The sequence below is a fragment of the Spodoptera frugiperda genome, chromosome 11 (assembly GCF_023101765.2).
Source record: "Spodoptera frugiperda isolate SF20-4 chromosome 11, AGI-APGP_CSIRO_Sfru_2.0, whole genome shotgun sequence".
NCBI classification, from domain to species: domain Eukaryota; kingdom Metazoa; phylum Arthropoda; class Insecta; order Lepidoptera; family Noctuidae; genus Spodoptera; species Spodoptera frugiperda.
Window position 1 is genome coordinate 1,501,442 of NC_064222.1, and position 21,069 is coordinate 1,522,510.

At 36.7% G+C, this 21,069-nt stretch overlaps 4 protein-coding genes across 5 annotated transcripts in view; 2 read left to right on the forward strand and 2 right to left on the reverse strand.

The window, feature by feature from the left end:
• Positions 1-12,186, forward strand: part of LOC118274918 (serine/threonine-protein phosphatase alpha-2 isoform) — a 49,275-nt gene extending 37,089 nt beyond the window's left edge. Inside the window, exons 5-9 of one of the 2 annotated variants that reach the window (XM_035592703.2) lie at positions 5,275-5,471; positions 7,222-7,369; positions 7,536-7,674; positions 9,125-9,155; positions 9,980-12,186. In XM_035592703.2, the coding sequence (XP_035448596.1) occupies positions 5,275-5,471; positions 7,222-7,369; positions 7,536-7,674; positions 9,125-9,137 (497 nt within the window). In that variant the 3' untranslated portion in view covers positions 9,138-9,155; positions 9,980-12,186. The remainder of the gene's footprint in view (positions 1-5,274; positions 5,472-7,221; positions 7,370-7,535; positions 7,675-9,124; positions 9,156-9,979) is intronic. The other variant, XM_035592704.2, reaches the window with a different exon arrangement.
• Positions 12,187-12,276: 90 nt separating this feature from the next.
• On the reverse strand, positions 12,277-14,967 carry LOC118275023 (uncharacterized). Its single transcript, XM_050697016.1, has 8 exons — positions 14,475-14,967; positions 14,196-14,321; positions 13,869-14,086; positions 13,760-13,793; positions 13,210-13,388; positions 12,861-12,950; positions 12,464-12,619; positions 12,277-12,349 (listed from the first exon to the last, which is right to left on the reverse strand). The coding sequence occupies exons 1-8, from the start codon at positions 14,965-14,967 to the stop codon at positions 12,293-12,295; spliced, it is 1,353 nt and encodes a 450-aa protein (XP_050552973.1). The 3' UTR covers positions 12,277-12,292.
• Positions 14,968-15,832: 865 nt separating this feature from the next.
• LOC118275024 (coiled-coil domain-containing protein 42 homolog) lies at positions 15,833-18,904 on the reverse strand. The gene is made up of 8 exons (XM_050697017.1): positions 18,663-18,904; positions 18,214-18,415; positions 17,771-17,944; positions 17,608-17,686; positions 17,099-17,238; positions 16,668-16,815; positions 16,316-16,430; positions 15,833-16,201 (listed from the first exon to the last, which is right to left on the reverse strand). The coding sequence occupies exons 1-8, from the start codon at positions 18,770-18,772 to the stop codon at positions 16,180-16,182; spliced, it is 990 nt and encodes a 329-aa protein (XP_050552974.1). The 5' UTR covers positions 18,773-18,904; the 3' UTR covers positions 15,833-16,179.
• Positions 18,905-19,111: 207 nt separating this feature from the next.
• LOC118274919 (peptidyl-tRNA hydrolase 2, mitochondrial) lies at positions 19,112-20,676 on the forward strand. Its single transcript, XM_035592705.2, has 2 exons — positions 19,112-19,421; positions 19,926-20,676. The coding sequence occupies exons 1-2, from the start codon at positions 19,302-19,304 to the stop codon at positions 20,289-20,291; spliced, it is 486 nt and encodes a 161-aa protein (XP_035448598.1). The 5' UTR covers positions 19,112-19,301; the 3' UTR covers positions 20,292-20,676.
• The last annotated feature ends 393 nt before the right edge of the window (positions 20,677-21,069 follow it).

The following is a 21,069-nucleotide window of genomic DNA, read 5'->3' on the forward strand; positions in this document are numbered from 1 at the left end:
ATAAAGTCCCACTTCCTAACATAAGTGAGGCAACTGAGCCAGAAACTCTTTTCTAAAGAAGCTACAAAAAGAGTTTTGTACAACCATGAAAAAAGTACTGACTATTTTATAATGACGTCATGCTAATGTTATGAGCGTTAGTAACGATGTATTGCCAATAGATGTTCGGAAATGTAATACACTATAGATCTCCTCGGTCTTTGAACTATTAGGTCTTACTCATAGCTATATTAGTTAGCTCTACAGTCATTGAATCATTGGAGAAAAATCTTTAAGAATTTGAATCCGAGTTGGTAATTGACAAAATGTGCTCTATTTCAGTACTTATCGAGACCGGACGGTATGTTGATGGTTATACATAAATATGTTAGCGCTGACGTCATACGATTGCGAACTTCTGTTTGTATTCATTGATTGACAGCCAATCTAAATTATATTCTGCAGTTCATCGACTCGATATTTGTACAAACGGAGAATTGCAGTAATTCTTGCAATAATAATGTAGTTCACACATTTGGATAAAGCTTCTTCAGCTTGAAATTGTAATATGTATCCGTTTCATTGGAAATATTCGGCTACATAACACATTGAATATTTACAATATCCTGTCATAAACAGAGGGAAATCTAACATGAAAACACGGCTCTGTTGAATAAATAAACTCGTCCCAGTTTTGACGTATGCCTCCCGTAAGTATCAGCTCAACCCCGCGCCACTTTCGCTATCCTGCCTCTGACGTCAAAATATCCAATTTTATAAAATACAATACATGCATTCCACTCGCTTGAATTGTTTTTTACTAAATCATAAACGTTAAATGATTTTTTATTCATGAAATAACCAATGATTGTCCATTATGTTCGCATAATGAACTCATAGTTCATCACAATTGTTCATTCTAGATTGTTCATAAAGCAATAACAATCTAGATTCAACCAGCGAAAATTTACAGAATTGTTATCAGCTAACGACATCCCCTGAATATTAATCAGGAATCGTCATCGTTAATTCCACTATGTTCACAGCTCAAAGGAGCTCAATTCGGCTCAACATTAAAGTTCCCCTAATTAGGTCGTGAGCCCAAGCAAACATTCTCGGAATACAGAAACAGTTACTGCTAACCTTTACTGTACCAATGTGGCTTATTTTCACGTAATAAGCTTATGAATATGAAAAGAGAAGGATCTAAATGGGAACTCCGGCCTTAGGCGCTTAGGACTGTACCTGCTCGTCAAGGGAGCTCGTTTGATACACGTGAAGGCTAAAATTAGCTACACACGTAGGATTTATATTTCTGGAAATTTTCAAAATGCGTATTGAGTTGGATTTATCATTTGAACGCTGTTGATATACTTAAACAGTGACTAACCACAAACAAAAACACAAAAAATCTCATTTACGTCTGTTAATTAGTTGCAATTACAAAGCAAACAAACAGAAATAGATGTCACGGTAGATTTTTCTCAGACATGGTACAGCAGACGCTCAATTACTAAAGTTATAAAGCCAAATCGAATGACAAACGTATCGTAAAACTACGTTTGAAGCGCGCGCAGACCGACTCTCGCGTGCGCGCGCACGTGGTCCACAATACATTCAAACCGGCGCCCACGCATTAGCATACAATCCCATCTCAATTGAAACGCATCGACTGTGAATTGATATCGTTATAAGTACTCTTTCACAAACATACGAGTCAGACAGACACTTTTCATAGTCGTGATACTGCATTTGATAAATAAAATATATACTGCATTGAAGATAAAATCTAAATATGCATGAATTTTGATAACTTTGAGATCCAGACTACCTAAGTGCGTAAGATAAACCAAACAATCCCCAAAAATAAGATAGCTACTAAAATTGATCTTACAATATACATTTGTTTGTATAACTTAGCCGATTGTTTAGAATTATTAATGCGTTGAACAGTTTATAATCTACGACGTAAAATAACAATTCGATCTGCTACCGATCGCCGATGTTCGTTCACGTGTTGGCGCACACGTGAGCTCTGAGCCGTAGGACATGTTGATTCATGGATTTGATGATATAACCGTTTAGAGGACAAGCCGTCTTGATACAGTCTCCACACGTGCTAAAGTGGCGTGTACTCAAGTTTTATCAATAATTAATGTACTGGACTGGAGCCCTTAATGCACTGGCTGAGTGACTGCCACATTAGAACATGAGTGGTAAAAGGTTTTTAGCCCATCACCCAAAGTGACTCTCATAAAAACAAATGCAAACTGCGTTGAATGTTCGTAAAATGTGTACAGTTTATAGTTCTAATAGAATATGTACTAAACAGTTTTTTAGTATAGTAATGTTCGAAGTTCTTGTGGAATCTTGTGTAGTTCAATCCACTTTCATTGTCAATACTAATAGATTAGTTAAAATGTAGAATTGAAAAGCAGCTATTAATCTTGCCTGAAACTTTGCAGACTTTTAATCTGCTGTTTATTGCTAAGAGGACATTGACACATCGTTTAATATAAACTGAATTTATGAAGCATCTAAACTCATCGTCAGTACACTATCCTAAACTTATAAAACCTGTAATTTATATGAATAACAAAAGTTTTTGACACACGTAAACACGTTTTTATCAAATTAATTCTGCGTGGGGTGCGATGGAAGCGATTTGGCACGTTTCCAGATAACTGCGATAACGTAATCGTACATGAAGCTCGTTCAGCCAGTTTTTTCACAGCGAACCAACAGTCATGCCAAATCCTTTTAAGACACCCAGACAACACGCGTGTTTTAAGAAAATGACTCATTATTAATATTCACACAAAATCCTATCAATTATTTACTATTACTATTTAGTATGCGACTAGGAACTTGCTCTGCGGCAACACAGCGCCCGAAATTCTGCGCCAATGTCACGTAATTTTAGGAGACAATATTGATCTTTTGCGTTGGAGTAAAATTGTACGATAGCGCGTACGAGCCTCGAGGATCCACGTGCTAATTAACTTTTACCACGGAAACATTCAAATATTGTCATTTACGGTACAATGTTTTGAATTGGCCGGAAATTGTGACCTTGTGACGAAAATTAATTAATTCTCTTCAACGTCTCGATAAGAACTTTAAGAATACTTGACTCCTCTTTTCACTTTTACATCTTATCTCGTTAAGCTCCCGAAATTCTTGCACGAAGAAACACGCATATTTAAGTAGATATCCTCGAGTGTTCTTCATGATGCTTCCATCAATTTTACACGATGAAATGTCGACCTCATTCTTCTAAGTCTACATTATACTTACTCGTGACTTATCTTGATAAAATCTATAATCCACAGAGCTTAGAGAAATATATTCCTTCGAACAGGCTTCCAAAAGTTGTCTTGTCTTAACACGAAACATTTATATTTCACACAAAATGTCGGTCTTCCATCTTTCTCGGTATATCGTTAGTAATTTATTTAAACTACGACCTTACTCGTGCAAAATGGTTTCTATATTCAGACCAAGCTTGTTACGGCTCCCAGGTTTCAACTTAATGAATTTAGCTCTTCTGAAGATATATGGCCTAGGTATCTCATGAACATCCCTTTTTATGATTATGTACCATTTATTTGTTTCCGACTTATTATAACCTTGAAATCCTAAACGAGCAAAATTCTACAATATTTATGTGTGCGGTAGTTTTAAACCTATTTTTGAGTCAGTTACTATTTCTACGTGATTCATGTACCGTGCATTGCGCTGTAAGGTCGCGGCATTGAAAACTGGGGGAGGTGATAAATGGCTTACCGGCTCATGGTGGTCCCCCTCCGGCATTAACTTAACAGAATTGAACATTACTTGGCATATGTGGTAATACCAAAAAGTTTTAATATTTCGCTGTTCCATTTTAATGAGGTAACAAGACCTTGGAAGATCGTAAATATTTGTAAATCTTTTCACGATTCCTTTCATGTGGAATTAAAAGTTCCAAAGATATTTATTTAGGCTCGAAGTACCCAATCACGAATCATCCCGCTTCAATTTCCCCGGCTATAGGCTAAAGAGTATTTGCTCATGGATTTTGGACACGAAGCAATTACTACAAGAATACGAGCACAAATTGTGCATCGATTTTCCATTTTCAACCCAAATTGGATGCTTACTTTCATTTGTAACATATTTTGGGATGTCGTTTCAGAAGATGGAGCAATTTTTCCATTACAAATTCAATTTAGTCTTTATATGCTTTGTGATATTTTCGTATCAAAACGTTGTAAAATTCGGCTATTGAAAGGATCGTGTATAATGACGTTGAAGGCTTTCAAAAGAGACGCTGGTCAGACGCTTACTAAGCGAAAACCGACCTTTGTGGGCTAAAAGGGGCACAATCAAGTTTATTGCTATACAAAAACTTAATTAGCATCTTTTGTCTAGTTTAAATAAGCAAGGTCACCTCAAGTCTGTATCGAATTTTCATTGCCCTTCACCTTTCATCGTCTTTAAATATAGGCACTTCGTCTTTATTCATAAAATACCTAGAAAGAAATCTATTCTTAGACTAAATAACCGAACGTTTCATTCATCTTTATTCAGTAGAATTTCGTGAGATAATGTTTAAACGAGAGATTACAGGCGGCTGGCAGGAATGGCAGGCTTCTTTCAATCGCCTCGTGTTTTTCCAGAAACTCGATTGCATAACGAAATTAATTAAACATCGATGCACGATCGTGTTTGATGTTTGGCGCCGGACGGCTGACTCCGATAACCCTGTCCGAGTCCGTACAGTCTTTCTTATTGAGAAGTCCTTCATAAATACGTCGTAAACAACACAACATCACTCGTACCAAAATAATATTGTACAAACTAAACTCGATTCAACCCTATATGTTATTAAGGTCAAACACAAAGGATCCAAACACTTCATGCCTCTTGAACTAACGTTCTATCAAGTAATACGTCACTAGTTTCCAACACGGTAGAGAATCCCTTGAGGTGTTATTCAGCTACGAACTTACCTTGGGAGACGGTGTCGACGCCCTCCCTCGTCTCATGAATCATAATATTCTCATAATCGATCCTTAGAACGCGACTCTGCAAAAATAATATCAAACGATTCTCAAAAGAAGACTGTTTGTTGTCTTTAGAAATGCGGAGTTATTTTCCAACTCTTTCTTATTGTATTATATTGCCAAAATCACGATTTCGGTAACAGGATTTGAGTCCGTAATACGGATAAATCTTTTCTTTACACGTTCCATACTATCGTGAAATACATTGTGCTATTCAAATTCTTAATCTCCTCTCTTATTGTTACAGTTGACGAGAAGATATTCTGCTGCCACGGCGGCTTATCTCCAGACTTGCAGGCGATGGAACAGATCCGGCGGATCATGAGGCCGACTGACGTGCCAGACCAGGGCCTGCTCTGCGACCTGTTGTGGTCTGACCCTGACAAGGACACCGCTGGATGGGGAGAAAATGACCGTGGTGTCAGCTTTACATTTGGAACTGAGGTAAGAGAAGTTACTATAGTTTTTAATTATGATGTTCGAATCTCTAGGCTCATCATCATCATAAATACAGTCCGTTTCTGTCCACTGCTGGCCATAAGCCTCTCCAAGAGCACGCTACTATATGATACGCCCATCTTTACCTCGAAAAAATCTTTAGCGAAATTAATATAGAGGTGTCATATTATCAAAGTACTTACTCTAGGAATTGTTCTTGTCGACTCCAATAACTCGAATATGAGTCACACGTTTCCTATTGACGTAAATATAGAAAAGGGTCGGTAACACGACTCCTTTGATATTGCAGACATCCAGAAGCTACGAATATTGGTGTGTCTCCTTTCTTTCTGGCGAATCGTAAACTTGTTTGACACCTCACTGTCTAGCATACAAGAAAAATTGCGTTGTCAGATGTTCATACATTAATTTAGGCTCACTTCATTAATACGTAAATATTTTATTACGGTAATAAAAGGCAGCAACCAAAAATACCGATAATTAAACCAGCTTAACCTAGGCACTCGTTTCTCTTAGACCTAATTAATAAAAACACTAGAAATTAAACAATAAATTAAGAAGAACGTTTCTGAACAAAGATAGCGACAATAGAGCAACTGCGGCAAATTTTATGATGCAATAAAACTGTTTCCGAAATGCTACACATCAAGTTCTACAAACCAGTTTAACATGGTCTAGCTTTATATGATCTTTCCGGATATTCAATGGTCAGTTTATACTGGTATTTAGCTCGGTGTGCAATCTTGTAGACCTAACTCACAAACGTATAATTCCAACGGAAAGCTGACGGTGCCTATGTCTGCGTACACGTGCCAAATGAAACCTGGTTTGTTATATGAGACGTAATATAGAGGTTGCCAAATCGAGAACAGTTTTAACCAAGTCTTTGTGTTTACCAAGGTATATTTGGTTCATGTTTGCTTCAACTATTATGAACAGGGAAGTGGTTAATTTTCGTCCCTATTCCAAACGCCTTGTTGCATGATTAACCGATTTTCCTTTTGCGAAATCAAATTCATCTTTGCACCATGTTGAAATCAGTTAGTCTTTTATGTATGGAAGCGTGCGTGACAGATAAATGTGCAGAGTTACTTACTTTTATGATGTTTGTATAAGGATATGGAAGCTTCCAACCGTGTGTGAAAGACTCATAACGTAAATAGTAATAATTTACGTACCTATTCCAAGAAAATTAACACATCATTTCTTCATACATTTCAAAGAAAGGAAAATATAAACAAACGGCCCCAGTATCTTAGATAAATGGAAACGAAACAAACAAGCTTCTAGCTAGACGCCAGCACATCAACCTACACCAATCTAGACAGTTTCTTTAATCAATTTTCAACTTTATTACAAGAGCATAAATGTACAAATTGTGGATAGTATGTAAACGTTTGCTATCAACGCATGTAGAGTTTAGAATGCGTCCGCATGGATGACCTCTACGCACTATCGCAGTCTGCCACTGATTATACTATTTGTGTTTGATACGAAGCTAGGAATATAAGTCTAGGTATGTCTAACCACGTGTTGATATCATAATAGGAGAAATAAGTAACAAAATCTGATTGTAAACGGCTAATAATGACTAAGAATGCCTGCAAACTTAATTGAACTGGTCAAGCAAACAGTACTTCTTCACACAAAAAGTCCTATCTATATTTTTATAGATCAATTCTATCAGTTTCTATATATACTTTTCATATTAAAATGTGTCATTAATAATTTCCAGGTGGTAGGCAAGTTCCTGTCGAAGCATGAGTTCGACTTGATCTGCCGCGCGCATCAGGTCGTGGAGGACGGTTACGAGTTCTTCGCTAAGAGACAGCTCGTCACCCTCTTCTCCGCGCCCAACTACTGCGGCGAGTTCGATAACGCCGGTTAGTATTACCTCTCTAAACCATAATATGTATTACGCAAATGTGTTCAAAAAGAGAACCTGAAGTTTCTAAGCCTCAATTCTATGTAGAAGAATAATTAAACCTGTGAAGCTATTTGCTGATTCTAAAGGACGCAATTTAATCTATTTTCTTTTTCAAATTTCAGGAGCCCTCATGTCAGTGGACGAGACACTTATGTGCTCGTTCCAGATCCTAAAACCGGCCGACAAGCGCAAGCTTTACTCCGGCCTCAACATGGGACGACCCAACACGCCGCCACGCGCGCAGCCCAAGAACAAAAAGAAGTGAGTCCTCACACTTACACTGAACTGTTGCACTAACAATGTACACATGCACCGAGTAGTAAGAATGTTGTGCTCAGTCATAACTTAGAAAATAGCCAAACAGCAGTCAGTAAAATGACGCCATAATTTTCTTGACCAGTGAGAACAATCTCCATTTTTAAATGAACAATGAACACTTCATACTTACTACTTTATGTAAACAGTAATACGATGGAAATTATAGGGAAAGTAAGGGTGTGAGTTTGGTAATAGGGCATGGTAATGGATAGATACAGGCTGCCGTCGCGATGGGTCGTAATTGGCAACGAACCTACGAATTGACAGTAATGTACTAATATCCGTAATTGAATTCTGTGCGGTGACCTTTGATATGTAAATTATTAGAGCTGTCTCTGCCTCAGTTCACCGGATTGTTATTAGATCACGTGAACAGTGCGTTCGATCGACTGCCAACTAGGACGATCTCTTTTTGATCTCGAGGTGGTGAGTCAAATTCTAATCGTCAAACAAATATAATGATAAGCGCTGCAGGTTTCTCCGCGCTTCCATTATCGATACTCTTTGCATCACTTCGCTAGTATTGCCAAGTTAACTGGTTTACGCTGTGTTGCCAGATTACAAAACAAATAAATTACCAAATTTAATCGATCAATTTTATTTAATATCATTGCTATATTGCCAGACTATGCCAAAATTAGTTTAATTGAGAATGAATTGAATTGGTTATAATTATGTGAAATTGTATGCGAATAAATAGTTAATAAGACATGTAATGCTAACAGCTGGGGCTTAAAAATGTAAGTGTAATATTTTAAGTGACGTGTAAAAATAAAAGCATTCCCCAATTTAATACGGTAGTTTGAATTTTCGTAAATATACCTTAGGGATTTGACACACCCTGTATTCTGTATAATTGGGACTTGAGATCTGGCAATACAGTCTCGCACACACACACTCAGACTACATACACATACATACACGACAACACACTAAAGCAAGATATGAGAATGGAATATTATCTCTTTTGGTGGTGGCTTAGTGGAATGTAACTTTTACTTGATTGGATTTAGAAGGAGTGGGTTATATTTATTTTTCTCTCTGACTTGAATGTCCTGGGATTACTTGATATGCATATTTCAAAATACTATTTGCTTGGATACTTAGTTGTTGATTTGCAATATCATGATTAAGTTTTTTATTTTCTGTCCTACAAGCGTCAATAAAAATTCTTAAATGTTGATGTTTTATGGGCAATTTCAATAACCTATCTATCTGTAGATTTGCATACTAGAGGTAATATTTTGACATAAGCTCCATGCAAAATGTGTCATAATTATAACTCTAGTAAGCATATCTGCAGATAGATAGGTTATTGAAATAAGCCATTAGTAAATACTCCTTATTATATTTGTTTTACAAATTAGTAATTTTAATTATTTTGCAATCACAGAGATATAATTTGAAGCAGCCCCACATGAAAGGTACCAAACCGTGTGCCGTTTATGCATCTTGCCATAATTAACAAAAGCATATTTTTTTAACTGGTAACATTCACCAGTGTTGTTGTTTTAGTTGCACAAAACTAAATGCCTAACAATTACTTTTTTGTTTACTATGTTTAGTATTTTTCCTTTACTGTTGTGTAGCCGTGTTATTCATAAAATGAATTATAAACCCATTTTAGCTATAGAAATATTTTCATAGCTCTTATGGGTTTGTTTTTATGAATAATTCGATTCTATTCGATCTGAGTTTAATTTTGTATAAAGCATATTCTGACTGTACAACATAGTGTTTGTTTTCTATAATATTGTTGATGTATGTTAAAGTTACATATTGTTATTACTATTAATAAGATCGGTCATTGTTATGAAATGTTCTATCACTACAAAGCATGGTTTTGATTTACTTTTGGCGGTGCGAAGGTGAACTGAAAGGGTACTGAACCATAGGCGTACTCTACGTAAAAAGGTTTAAAGTAACCTCATCGATATCGCCTTTAAGGTTCAGATATATCACAGCACTCCTGCCCAAAGATCATTTCAGCAATAGAAATGAACTAAAGTTTAAAAACCTCGCGCTGCCAATTCAATTTTCAAACTACATACATCATTATCATGTTTATAGGAATCCTATATTGTATCATCATTCATTATTACCTATACCTAGATTTATACTACAATGTTTCTTTTATATCAAAGAAATGGATCTGTAATAGAACAATAATTATGTTATTTAAACATTCCTGTGCCAAGTTGTGTGACATCATCTCACGTATTGTTTTGTGTTTGTTCCCGATGGCCAGTTAATCGCCCCACCCCGCGCCCGCGCCGCTCTGCCGTCGACTCGCATGGACACCCACGTACCTACTTGTTACCTACCTTCTTAAACTTATATTCGAAGACAGACATAAGGAAGTTACGACAATTTGCTAGTATTAAATTCCATTGCGCGTTTTCTATCGTTTCCCGTTCAATGTTAAGTTTTTAAACGCGCAATGGATTATAAATTTGATTAGTGATTTTCTAATTACATTGTTATAGTGATTAGTATTGTTTATCGAAAATTCTCTTCTCGTCTGTCTTCTGAACTAAATTACAGTTTGTACGCTGTTTTTATTCGAAATTATTTTGTTAACAATAATTCAGCTCTCTTTACACAGGTGTTATAAAAATAACGAAGCGAGTCCCAATTGATTGTTTACTTTGTTTTAAAGTAAGAAGTTTTTGTTAACATTAGTAACAGCTAGTTTTATGTATAAGGACTGCAAGGAAAATATTTCCTGTTTGTTATGTCTCCTGTAAAAACTTGCTTCGTTCTTTTTACTACATAAAATGGCCAACAAGAATAGTTACAATAATCGACTTTATTCGCTTTTTGTCTCGGTTGATTTTTGAACGACAAATGTTACATGAATAATTGAATTTTGTGACGTGAGAATAAGGTTCTTAATTGTTTATCTTGTTGGTGTTCATTATGTAATGTAGTTACTGCACATTGATACATTGACCAATTGCTGGACGATTGTGTCCCTCAGACGGGTGCGCTAGGGAACTTCATTACATCACTTAGGTACTTGTAACGACCGGACAATCTCGGCCTCATTTGTAATAGCCAATAGGACTGTAGTATTCACGACCACAATGCAATTTTATATGTTTTCAAGAGGTTACAGCGTCTTTGTATGTTTTTATAATAAAATTAGACTGTTTAGTTCTCGGCTTTGGGCTTCCCGTGGGCGATTTACTTGTGGACGGATGCACTTGTATGCCGCGTAATTATGTCTGTGCAAATGCGTGTACGTATGACTGGCTCCCAGAATGCTTGTGTCGTAATCAATATTCAAACAATTAATGTAAGGTAGCCCGCGACTGCGACTACAGTTCCGACGACAACGGCGACGTTTTGTCGCAACCTCTTTTTTATTATTGAGATTATTTCAACATTGAACGTCGCAACTGTAGTCGCGTCGTCTCGCAGTAAAATTTAACGATGACAGAATTAAATGATGGAAATATTGGAAGTATGATAAGTAGTAAGCATAAATATTGTAACGAAGCCGTAGTTTGTTGGTAAATATAATGAACAAATTGCGCCCACTGTATGTGACATTTGGTTTACGATTCGCGATGCTAGGACTTAGTACGGTCTCTATAAACATTTCCTAATCATATGACAAATACGTACATTCCCGTGCAAGGAGAAATCTTGTTATAAGGAATGATCTAGAATTAAATTGTAATTACTTGTAAGTTTCATATAACTTTTTAAGTAATAAATTCTATGTCAAGTAGCAAGTGTTTATATCCCAGTAAATGTAGAATTATTGTCATAACTCGCCATGCATTTACAGTGCCCGATTGACGACACGTATCGGCTTTATATAGTTTATTTTTATAACAAGTAAAATCTCCAGTCAGTAACGAATAGTAATTAAATTGGTTAGAATTAATTAGCATTTATATAGGAGCCAAGTGGTCAATATGTGGGCGTATTAGTTGTAAAGGTTACACCGTCCCCTCAGGCCGGTCAATAGGACTATAATATGTAGCGTTGCTTTGTCGCCCTACTCCTTATGCGATCCTAGTTCGCACTATGCTTCGCGCGAATGACGTGGTTGCTTACATATATGTTTAAATTATCAACCTACTAATTTAACCGTTGGTTATTATAATTAAAACAACGATAGAGAGACATCAATCCAAATCTTCCATGAAATCTACATGTAATTGAATCTGAAAAGCGTATGAAATTATAAAATTGATTTTCAATTTTGAAATCAACGGTTAATTTCGTCAGTGTTGCCAAACTCCACCGATAGTTACCATAATGGAAAAATAATAAAAAGGTCGCATAAGAGTAACGGGAATAAATGAAGATTTTTCTTTTATTTAATTGCTATTGAATGTGTTAGACTGATACCCGCGGCTGACTGCCGATCAAATTGAATCATTGATCTATGTATGAAAAGAATTGTATATTAATTTCTTAAATAAAATACTTCTAAAAATTTTACTTTTATTATTTATTGTGCCCTAATGTCCTAATACAAGTGATAAACGCAAAATTTTGTGAACAAAATATTTCGAATAGGTATATTAAAATTCCATGTGTTTTTCTACTTTTCATTGACATTCACTAAAAGCGTGTAGTAAGAGAACGAAGTCTTGATAATCTGAAACACAAAACACATTAATAAATTACCACATATAAAAATTCACAAATGAATTTCTAAAATGGCAACACTAATCTATATCAAAATGTTGCCACACCAAAAAAAAATACGTACAACGACAAAGGTATGCAGGTCCATTGGTAGGAACTTGCCGGCTCTGACTACTACTGGTCTTCTGTTGGCCAGTAGGATGTTGAGGAGTACCTTCCGTGGACGGATGCCCATCGTGTGCCACATGCTTTGGTAAGCAGCTGTCGAGACGCGGTCAGCCTGTGGAGATTGCGTAGAGACGTATTAGGTAGGTACCTGGTACCCTATCTATTGTAGGAGAGTTAAGACAGCCAGAAAAGAAGTGATATTTTCAACCTAGAGTCTGGAGTTCGATTCCCAGATTGTTGTGATGTCTTGCGGTTGCAAAACCTACTTCTCAGTAAGAAATCTCTACTACAACAATCAACCCGGGTATCAAACCAGGCAACTTTTGGTGCATATTAGGTTCTTGCAATCATACCTGCAAAATGATCTGGTTTCCATAGTAACAGTATACAAAGATATCCAAAGCTACGGCCGCCAAATATTCCACTGTAATCATGTCGAATTTCTGCAGAAAAATGCCACATGTTTATTTTCAAACGAAATCTTCGCTTATAAAAGAAATTATAACTGATACCTCTCCCAAGGTCGTTTTCAACCCAATCCTCAGGGTATTTTTCTACTAGAGATGTGCTATGTGTACCAATGAATATGATTGGTGGATGTCAAACACATCCACAGCAACGTAGCATACATAGCACATCTCTGGTGGAAAAGCACCCTCAATCAAGACAATTTGTCTACGGATTCTTGAAGGTTTCTCTTACCAGGGTAGCAGCATACAACAGAGTGCAGAGATAGAGAGTGACCTGCACGACTCTCAGAGCCAGCAGCGGTGACACGAAGCTCTCGAACATCTCCTTGTATTTGTTCACGACCTGGCACAAAGATGCGCAGTCCCGGAGCGCTTCCATCGTCGCATCGTCATACTCTGGACTGTAAATGTCTAGGAGGCAATACGTAAAGGATCAATAAAATTTACTTCATGTGCTCAGAGATTGAATTCTTCAAGCATTTTTTAAACTGATCTTGTATCTAAATTCTTTGTTCTTGTTTTTTATATTTTATGGATCAACGTTTCGCCACTAATGCCACTATCTCGCCTGGTGGTAAGTGATGATGCGGCCCTACGATGGAGCTTGGATACACATCTATCCAAGCAACATATTCACTCGGGCCTTGAAGACACTCCGAAGTCTTCTTTTGTCTTGCTAGAAACCTAGAAGGTAGCTTCTTCATTTTACAGACGTTTTAGACTTTCTTCATTTGGTAAGAATGATACAACATCTATCAACGGCTACTTTAAATAATACTCACCAAAATGAGTCTTAACATCAACATAGTTGTGTGTCTGAAAGAAATTACAAAATAGGCAATTACTATTTACCATGAATTCTAATAGATTTAATCGTTAGTTATCACATACCACTTTCTCATCATAATGATACAACGACTCCTTAATTTCAGAGAAGTTGTAGATGTAATTGTGGTCCTCATCCCTTTGTATATCAGAATGCGTTGCAACCAACGCTGCGTGTTTCACGCCTCCTTGCAGTAACGCAGTGTAGCGCGCGTTGCGAAGACTGCAACATACCAAGTCTAGCTGCCCGCAGATCAGGATCGAGTTTGACGCGAAGAATACTCCTGTTGAAGATGAAGCCAGATAAGGTCTGTTTCTGATTTTTATTACTTACACAATATTTTATATTCCTGGAGAATGAAATTAAAAGCTACATAACGTAGATAGACTTACCAAACTGCCCCATAGCAAGACCAACATACATCTGCGCTAAACAAGACAAGAGGAACACAAACTCGAAGAAAGGAGATTGAGTTACATCCATGTAGATCCAACTCTGGATCGGCTCTTTAGTCCACACTGGAAGAATAAAAGGGATATAACAGTGAAGCCGGTAACAAAAAAGTGTGACTAGTCTTTCTATTTAAATAGGTAGATACAGATATGCTTGCTTTAATATCGCTACTCGAAACACCACATCAGAAAAGGAAGCTATAATAATTTTCTACTTACAATGAACAATAACAGGCAACGTAGCATACATAGTAACACTGAACATAGTACAAGCCGTATAGATCCTTCCAAACCGCCGCGCCGTCATACAGCTCTGCTGCATAGTCATATTCGTCAGTCCCCGAGCAGAATGATACTTGAAGTTCTTGTCCAAATAATTCAGCAACTCGTACAAGTCCCGGCGATGTATCGCATAGTAAGCTACGATTACTAAGGACACTAGTAGAGGTAGCGCATCGGCTATCGTCCCTAAACTAGACATTATATCCTGCCATTCGGTATACAGATGAACGGTCAAAACCATAGGTATATGCGTTAGAACGAATAAAACTATTCCAAGATAAATATCGTTGAAAACTTTCCGTTTTTCATTAGCAGAATTCGGGAATAGATCCCAGCAAGCGACTAATTTTAAAGGCTTTTCTATGTAATGAATGTAATGCTCTGGTTTCTCGGAATTTAGAGTCGTTTTATCTGTATTGGTGGTGTCCATTTCTAATGTGTACCTTATTCAATTTTCTAATGTCTGTCCCTGTTGGTTGCTTAAAGTTATATGCTTTCGCCTATTCTAAAGGCGGTTTCACATGAAGTCGCTCGAACTTATTTTATAAAAATTGAAAATACCACTTATGACTTTGATAATAGGACAACCAACAACGTTGATCGGTACAAAGCACATCGTTATCGGGGAAGAAGGCTGGAACATTTAAACTGAAGGTCGGCAACTCATTTGTGAAGCCTCTGATGCCGCTGACCTTTAACTGGCAGGTTATACCTGATGGTAAGCAATCGCCACTTGAAACACCAGAGGCGTTACAAGTGCGTTGTCGGCCTTTTGGGGGTTAGGAATTTAAAGGTTGTTGGGGAATCGGGGATTGGGAAGGAGGGAATTGGGCCTCCAGTAACCTCACTCACACAACGAAACACAACGCAAGCGTTGTTTCACGTCGGTTTTCGGTGAGTGACTCCAGTCGTGTCAAAGAATGGCTCTCCCACACTTGAATGTATAAATTGTATAAAAATAAACATTATTATTTAACCCTTCCGTCCCATGTATACGGGGGCTATAGAAAACTTGGTAAAGATTAACAAGCAGTTGGAAAGTTTGCTAATTAAATTGTGTACAAGTAATTAAGTATAGGAAAGTGGGCCAATTACTTAGAACAGATAATGGGACCGTTTTGAACTTAGTTTTCAAGTTATTAACTTATAATTATGGAGCTTAATAAGCTCAAGTATTAACCTATGTATAAATAAGGAAATTTTCTAATAATTTGCAATAATTCGAGGAAATTATGTACATAGGTAAATTTTAATTCATCAAAGTTATAAAAGGTCGCCAACAAAAACAACAAGCGTATTTTTGAAACATTTAATCAATTTATTGAATACATTATAATAACAAATTGATATGAATAAATAATAATAATAACATTAATTAACAAATTTTGAACATAATAATTATAGAAAGTAATTGGCATCTCGAAGATTAGTGTTTTGTCGTGGGCATTCTGAAGTAGTTCTTTCTTTTCCCACTAGATGGCGTAAGAATCGATAAAGGACACTTGGTGCTGTCATGCTGTGTAGCTGTATCAGTTACAGAATTATGAAGCCATATTGCCATTTGTCCTTCAAGTAGATTGCAGGTCCACCACAATGTAAAAACGTTTTCTCGCGTTTATTTTGAAGACACCTTTGGTAACAGTTATTCACGTGATTCTACATCTCTGAAATTGAAGAGAATTTTCATTTAATATCAGATATCTTGCTCCAAATTAAGTCTTCCGCGCAATCAACAAAAACTGGTCGCAAGGCAGGTAAAAGACTGTACTCATACTCACTTTTCCTTGGACCTCTTTTGAGCGATTCTGTAAATCCTGCGCAGTTCCAGTAGAGCTCTCATGATGACTACCAGCTGTTGTTCGAAGTCGTTGGTATCAACGTCGATAGATAGCCCTATTAATGCAACAGTTAAATGAAAAGTTTAGCAAAATGTCCCTTTGATATGCAATTCGAGCAATGGAAAACATGAATATGAGAAAAACTTGCGTAAATGACTAGGAGGCGCTATTTTGCTATTTTATCATGGATTCGACATGAACAATCGCAGATTGAACTTTTTATAAAAGAATGATGTATCTTTCTTTTAGAAACAACAAGTTCTATACCTTAAAAACATAATAACATAGGTACCTTTTTGCTTGCAGATCTTGACGTAAAGGCTCCATATAGCAGATTTAACGTGACACAGTTCCACATGACGCCGCGCTGCCGTCTCCTTCAGTCGGTTCAAAGCCAGCTCCCATTTTATCACCCTATTCCGGATCTTATCGTAGCGCCACTGAGGAGTTGGAGGAGATTATTGATTGAACTGATGAAGTATTTGGTTTAGTTTATATAATTGTATTATCGATAAATTATAATATTAGGCTTCATCATCATCATCATCATCAGCCGAGAGACGTCCACTGCTGAATATTAGGCTTATTTGGATTTAAAGTAAATCAGTTGCCAATATTAAATTAGTACCGCGCTTAATGGATCGTGGGCGTCTATTGTATAACTAACGAATCAGTTTGTTTAAAAACATTGTCTGATCTTCTAAAGCAGTTTTCTTTTAATACCCTGAGACTAGCAAGCGTGTTATTAAGTCCCATGATGAAGAGTTTCTTCTCCTCAGTCAGCGATGCGATCTCTTGGCGTGCGTCCTCCAGCATCTCCAGATCTCGCTCTTGACGGTCGGCCAGTGTGTTCTTGGCTGCAGCTGTAAACAACCACTTTGGAGACTCAGGTCAACTGGACATAAGACAATATGATGTATAGAAATTAACATCTTGGAACTTGGAAGCTCCAAAAATGGTCACGACAAAAATTTATTGTTAAGTCAGAGTGTTTAGAGACTTACGCCCGAATACTGAAATGCTACTCAATTTTAAGTTCTACTTAAATATCGTGCTATCTCTGTCATTTTATAAAGAATTGACAGGGGCAGAAGTACTTTTCAGAGCGTCTTAAAATTGAGTAGCGTTTTAGTATTCGGGAGTTAGCTTGTCTAGTCCCGGTGACTACTTACTTACTAAAATCTTTAGACTGTGAATCAGTAGTAGGCTAGTAGGGACTATTTGGTACTTACCCAAAGCTTCATAACGGTTCAGCACATCCAGCGGTTGTTTAAACTCGGGATAATTGTTCACTACCGACATGAGGTAGTCCTGGTAGAAAAAGACACAAATTGTATTTTTTTCTACAGTGAAAGCGAACAGACTAAATAAAAAGGTCCACTTTCATGATCTAACCTCGTAAATAGTGTAATCCTTGACTTGCTTTTCCATCAATTTCTTGATTTCCTCCATCTCAATGACTCTCTTCCTCATAGCTTCTGTCTCTTTCGTCTTGCGCTCTAGAACGTCGTTGTCAGCTTGCATCTTACGTTCAGCTCGATCTCGCTTCTCCTGGTTCTCTCGAATGAACTGGGTGAAGGGAGAAAAAATAATATTTCGTTAAGAGTACGTCCTACCTGTACCTATATTATTATTATTTGATATAGAAGGCTAATGTGCATTGCAAACGTAGATATAAGTTGCGATAAGTAATAGACGCAGCCCTTGGACACCATATAGAAAAAAATAACATGGATATCTGGGACCATTTTTGGAGTTGGCGACTATTTTTTTTTTCTTTTTGGGCACTTTTATCTAAATACGACCAACGCATAAAAAAGTACAGATACAGTAATTACTTTGTTAAAACTGATAAAGGACTCTTTCAATAGATTTTCTTTCCTCCTCAAGTCTTCCCATTTAGCGTCCATTATGACTCGATTTCGTTTCTCTTCTTCTCTCTTGAGCGCCAACTTGACGTCCGCCTCCATCAGGTCCCGGCGAGCCTGCTCCATCAAAACTTGAGGAGTTGGTCGTGCAACGTCCCATACTGGATATTTTCTGCAAACGTACAAATCCTTACAATTTGAATTGGAAACAGTTAGATACAGGTAGTCATTTTATTTTGTGCCAGTGTGGTTTGGGGCGCAGCGGCCAATTTATTGCAGAGACAGCCTAGCAGTCAAAAAAGAAGAGGGACTAATTGTATTTTAAAGATTATTGTGAGGACATAGGATTTGGCTGAAACAATTAGCCGAGTTATTAAAAAAGGGGGATTTAACGCAGTAGCTTTCCTACATATACTCACTTGACCATTCTGGCGCTTTCCATCAAAGACTTAAAGTATTCAGAAGTGGATTCCACAGGTGGTCCATGTGGGATAGCAATGGGTGCTAAATCTTTGGTTTTATAATTCATGATTGTTTTTATGTTATATACTGATTAATATTCGAAAAAACTCTTTATAAAATCTGGAATTTTTATTTTATTGGTGATCACATGTAAATCACATCAATATTGCTCGTTGCCTAGCAATCAACTTTTTATTTAAAAATTCATGAAATTCTACCAAAAGCATTTAATTTTTTATTATGGCAACTCGGCGTCCTACATGTTCCAGTTCAGGCATGATATTTTAAACATAAATGACTAGATATCTCTTTCTTACTCGACCTAAAATGTATCATTTGTCTCTCTCTTGCCGTACCGCGCATTGTCGAAAAACACCATGACGACTTCCACAGATAACATTCTCAGTCAGTCATTGGTCATTGTCAAATGATTGTCAAACAAACGTGTCCTCAGCTGAAGGCAGTGCGTGTATATTCAGTGATTTCGAATTTTACATTCTATATAAGTGAATCCACTGACCAGTATAAAGTATAAGCTTGAGCAGGCTCAACCTGTACATTATTTTAAAGGTGTAATCATTTCGTCCAAACAGAAAATGGAGTTAAACTTTTCGTTCCTTACCGGGTTGGGTTGCGGCATCTGCATCGGCATTTCATTATTAGCCCTAAAAAGATATTTTGGAGCCGCTGCTGAAGCTACAAAGGCTGTAAGGAAGGTGAGATATTTCTTACTATTATTTTAACATATTAAAATTCTAAGCATTTATTCAGATCACGGTAACCTCTTGTTTGTTCCAAAACCATGGGATATTTTTCATTTTTTATTTTACTTTTATTTTGTAATACATGCACTTAGACAATATTTTCATACGTATACGAGGTGTGTTATTTCACGTGCTATTTTATTTCCTGAAGAAGAAAAGTATTGCATCAGCATAAATATGTTTACTTTATCAATCAAGAATTTTATTAACAATCAGCTCATTACAAGACAACTGGTTTTCTTTCATTTATTTAATGTAAAAGCACATGAAAAACTTTAAGTTGTATATATTGTTTTACTGTTACTGTATCTTACACAAGCCAATTTTCACAGATTTTCTACCTAACCCATTTGCCTGGAAGAAAATGCCATATGGCATTAAATCCTCCTTATGTACCTCATTGTTATGAATAAACAAGACAATATTTTTATCAAATAATAATATCTTTTGTTACAGTTTGCATCAGACTCAGAATACAAACTAGTGCTAGTTGTAAGGACAGATCTAAACATGAGCAAAGGCAAGATTGCAGCTCAGTGCAGTCACGCTGCCGTTGGTGCCTTTGAAAAAGCACAAAAGAAAGATCCAGAAGGATTAAAAGTATGGCAACATACCGGCCAAGCAAAAGTAGCTCTTAAGACTGACTCCTTAGATGAAGTAAAACAGATTTGCGACAATGCCAAAAAGATGGGACTGATTACTTCTTTGATTAGAGACGCTGGCAGGACACAGATTGCTCCGAACTCCATCACAGTCCTCGGTGTTGGACCAGCCCCCAAAGATATCATTGACAAAGTGACTGGACATTTGAAGTTATTGTAATTATAGGATATTGTTGTGCAATCTTATGCTGTTTACAGTTTTGTAAGAACATGGTTACTGAACTTTTTTACAACTAATTTGTCAATCTGATCATAATAATTGGTACTATTTTATTGCTATATTTAACTGATATTGAATTGTAATGTAGATTTTGCACTCAGTAATGTAAAATTAAGCAATAGTAAAGGCACAGGTAGTAGAATTTAGTGATGTGCTATTGTATTCTCTAGAGATCAACAAGTACAAGTTATCAAATGTTAATTTTCTTCAACTTCTTTGTGATATGTCTCTAATATCTTGTATTTTACTATTATATCATCTTTTTAAATGTGACAAAGCCAAGTGGATATTTAATCTTACAATAAATAAAAAGTAAGGAACTGAAGCATTGTTTTAATTTTGTTTTTACCTTGGAACCTGACATTCTTTGTAAAGTTTCATACTTCATAAATCTGCGAGATGTTAATGAATTGATCAACTAATAGTCCAAGATCCCAGAGTAATAAGACACAACTTTTTTTAAAGCATATAACCGTGAGTTTTCCATAGTCTCTAGTGTACTTTTCGCTTGCCATAGGCAAAAAACATTTATCAGACAAGCTCTCAAAAATAGTGCGCATTACGAAAATCTAATAGCAATATATGGTGCCCCTGTAATGCAGAACTTTTTGCCATTACAAATTAGTACAAATCATTCAGGCCATCATTGGTACGCGTCCCAATGGTTCGCCATTCCGTAGGGTAGAGAAAGCAATCTCGATGTAATAATTTATAATCT

Bases quoted from the DNA above. Each gene is read 5' to 3' on its own strand.
- LOC118275023 (XM_050697016.1), bottom strand. From the start codon at position 14,967: ATGGACACCACCAATACAGATAAAACGACTCTAAATTCCGAGAAACCA. The intron at 14,087-14,195 runs GTAAGTCTATCT...CATCTTCAACAG, and splicing joins TCTTGCTATGGGGCAGTTTG to GAGTATTCTTCGCGTCAAAC. The intron at 13,794-13,868 runs GTATGTGATAAC...AATTTCTTTCAG, and splicing joins ATCATTATGATGAGAAAGTG to ACACACAACTATGTTGATGT.
- LOC118275024 (XM_050697017.1), bottom strand. From the start codon at position 18,772: ATGAATTATAAAACCAAAGATTTAGCACCCATTGCTATCCCACATGGA. The intron at 18,416-18,662 runs GTGAGTATATGT...GTACGTTTGCAG, and splicing joins GAAAGCGCCAGAATGGTCAA to AAAATATCCAGTATGGGACG. The intron at 16,431-16,667 runs GTACCTATGTTA...TTGCATTAATAG, and splicing joins CAAGATCTGCAAGCAAAAAG to GGCTATCTATCGACGTTGAT.
- LOC118274919 (XM_035592705.2), top strand. From the start codon at position 19,302: ATGGAGTTAAACTTTTCGTTCCTTACCGGGTTGGGTTGCGGCATCTGC. The intron at 19,422-19,925 runs GTGAGATATTTC...CTTTTGTTACAG, and splicing joins CTACAAAGGCTGTAAGGAAG to TTTGCATCAGACTCAGAATA.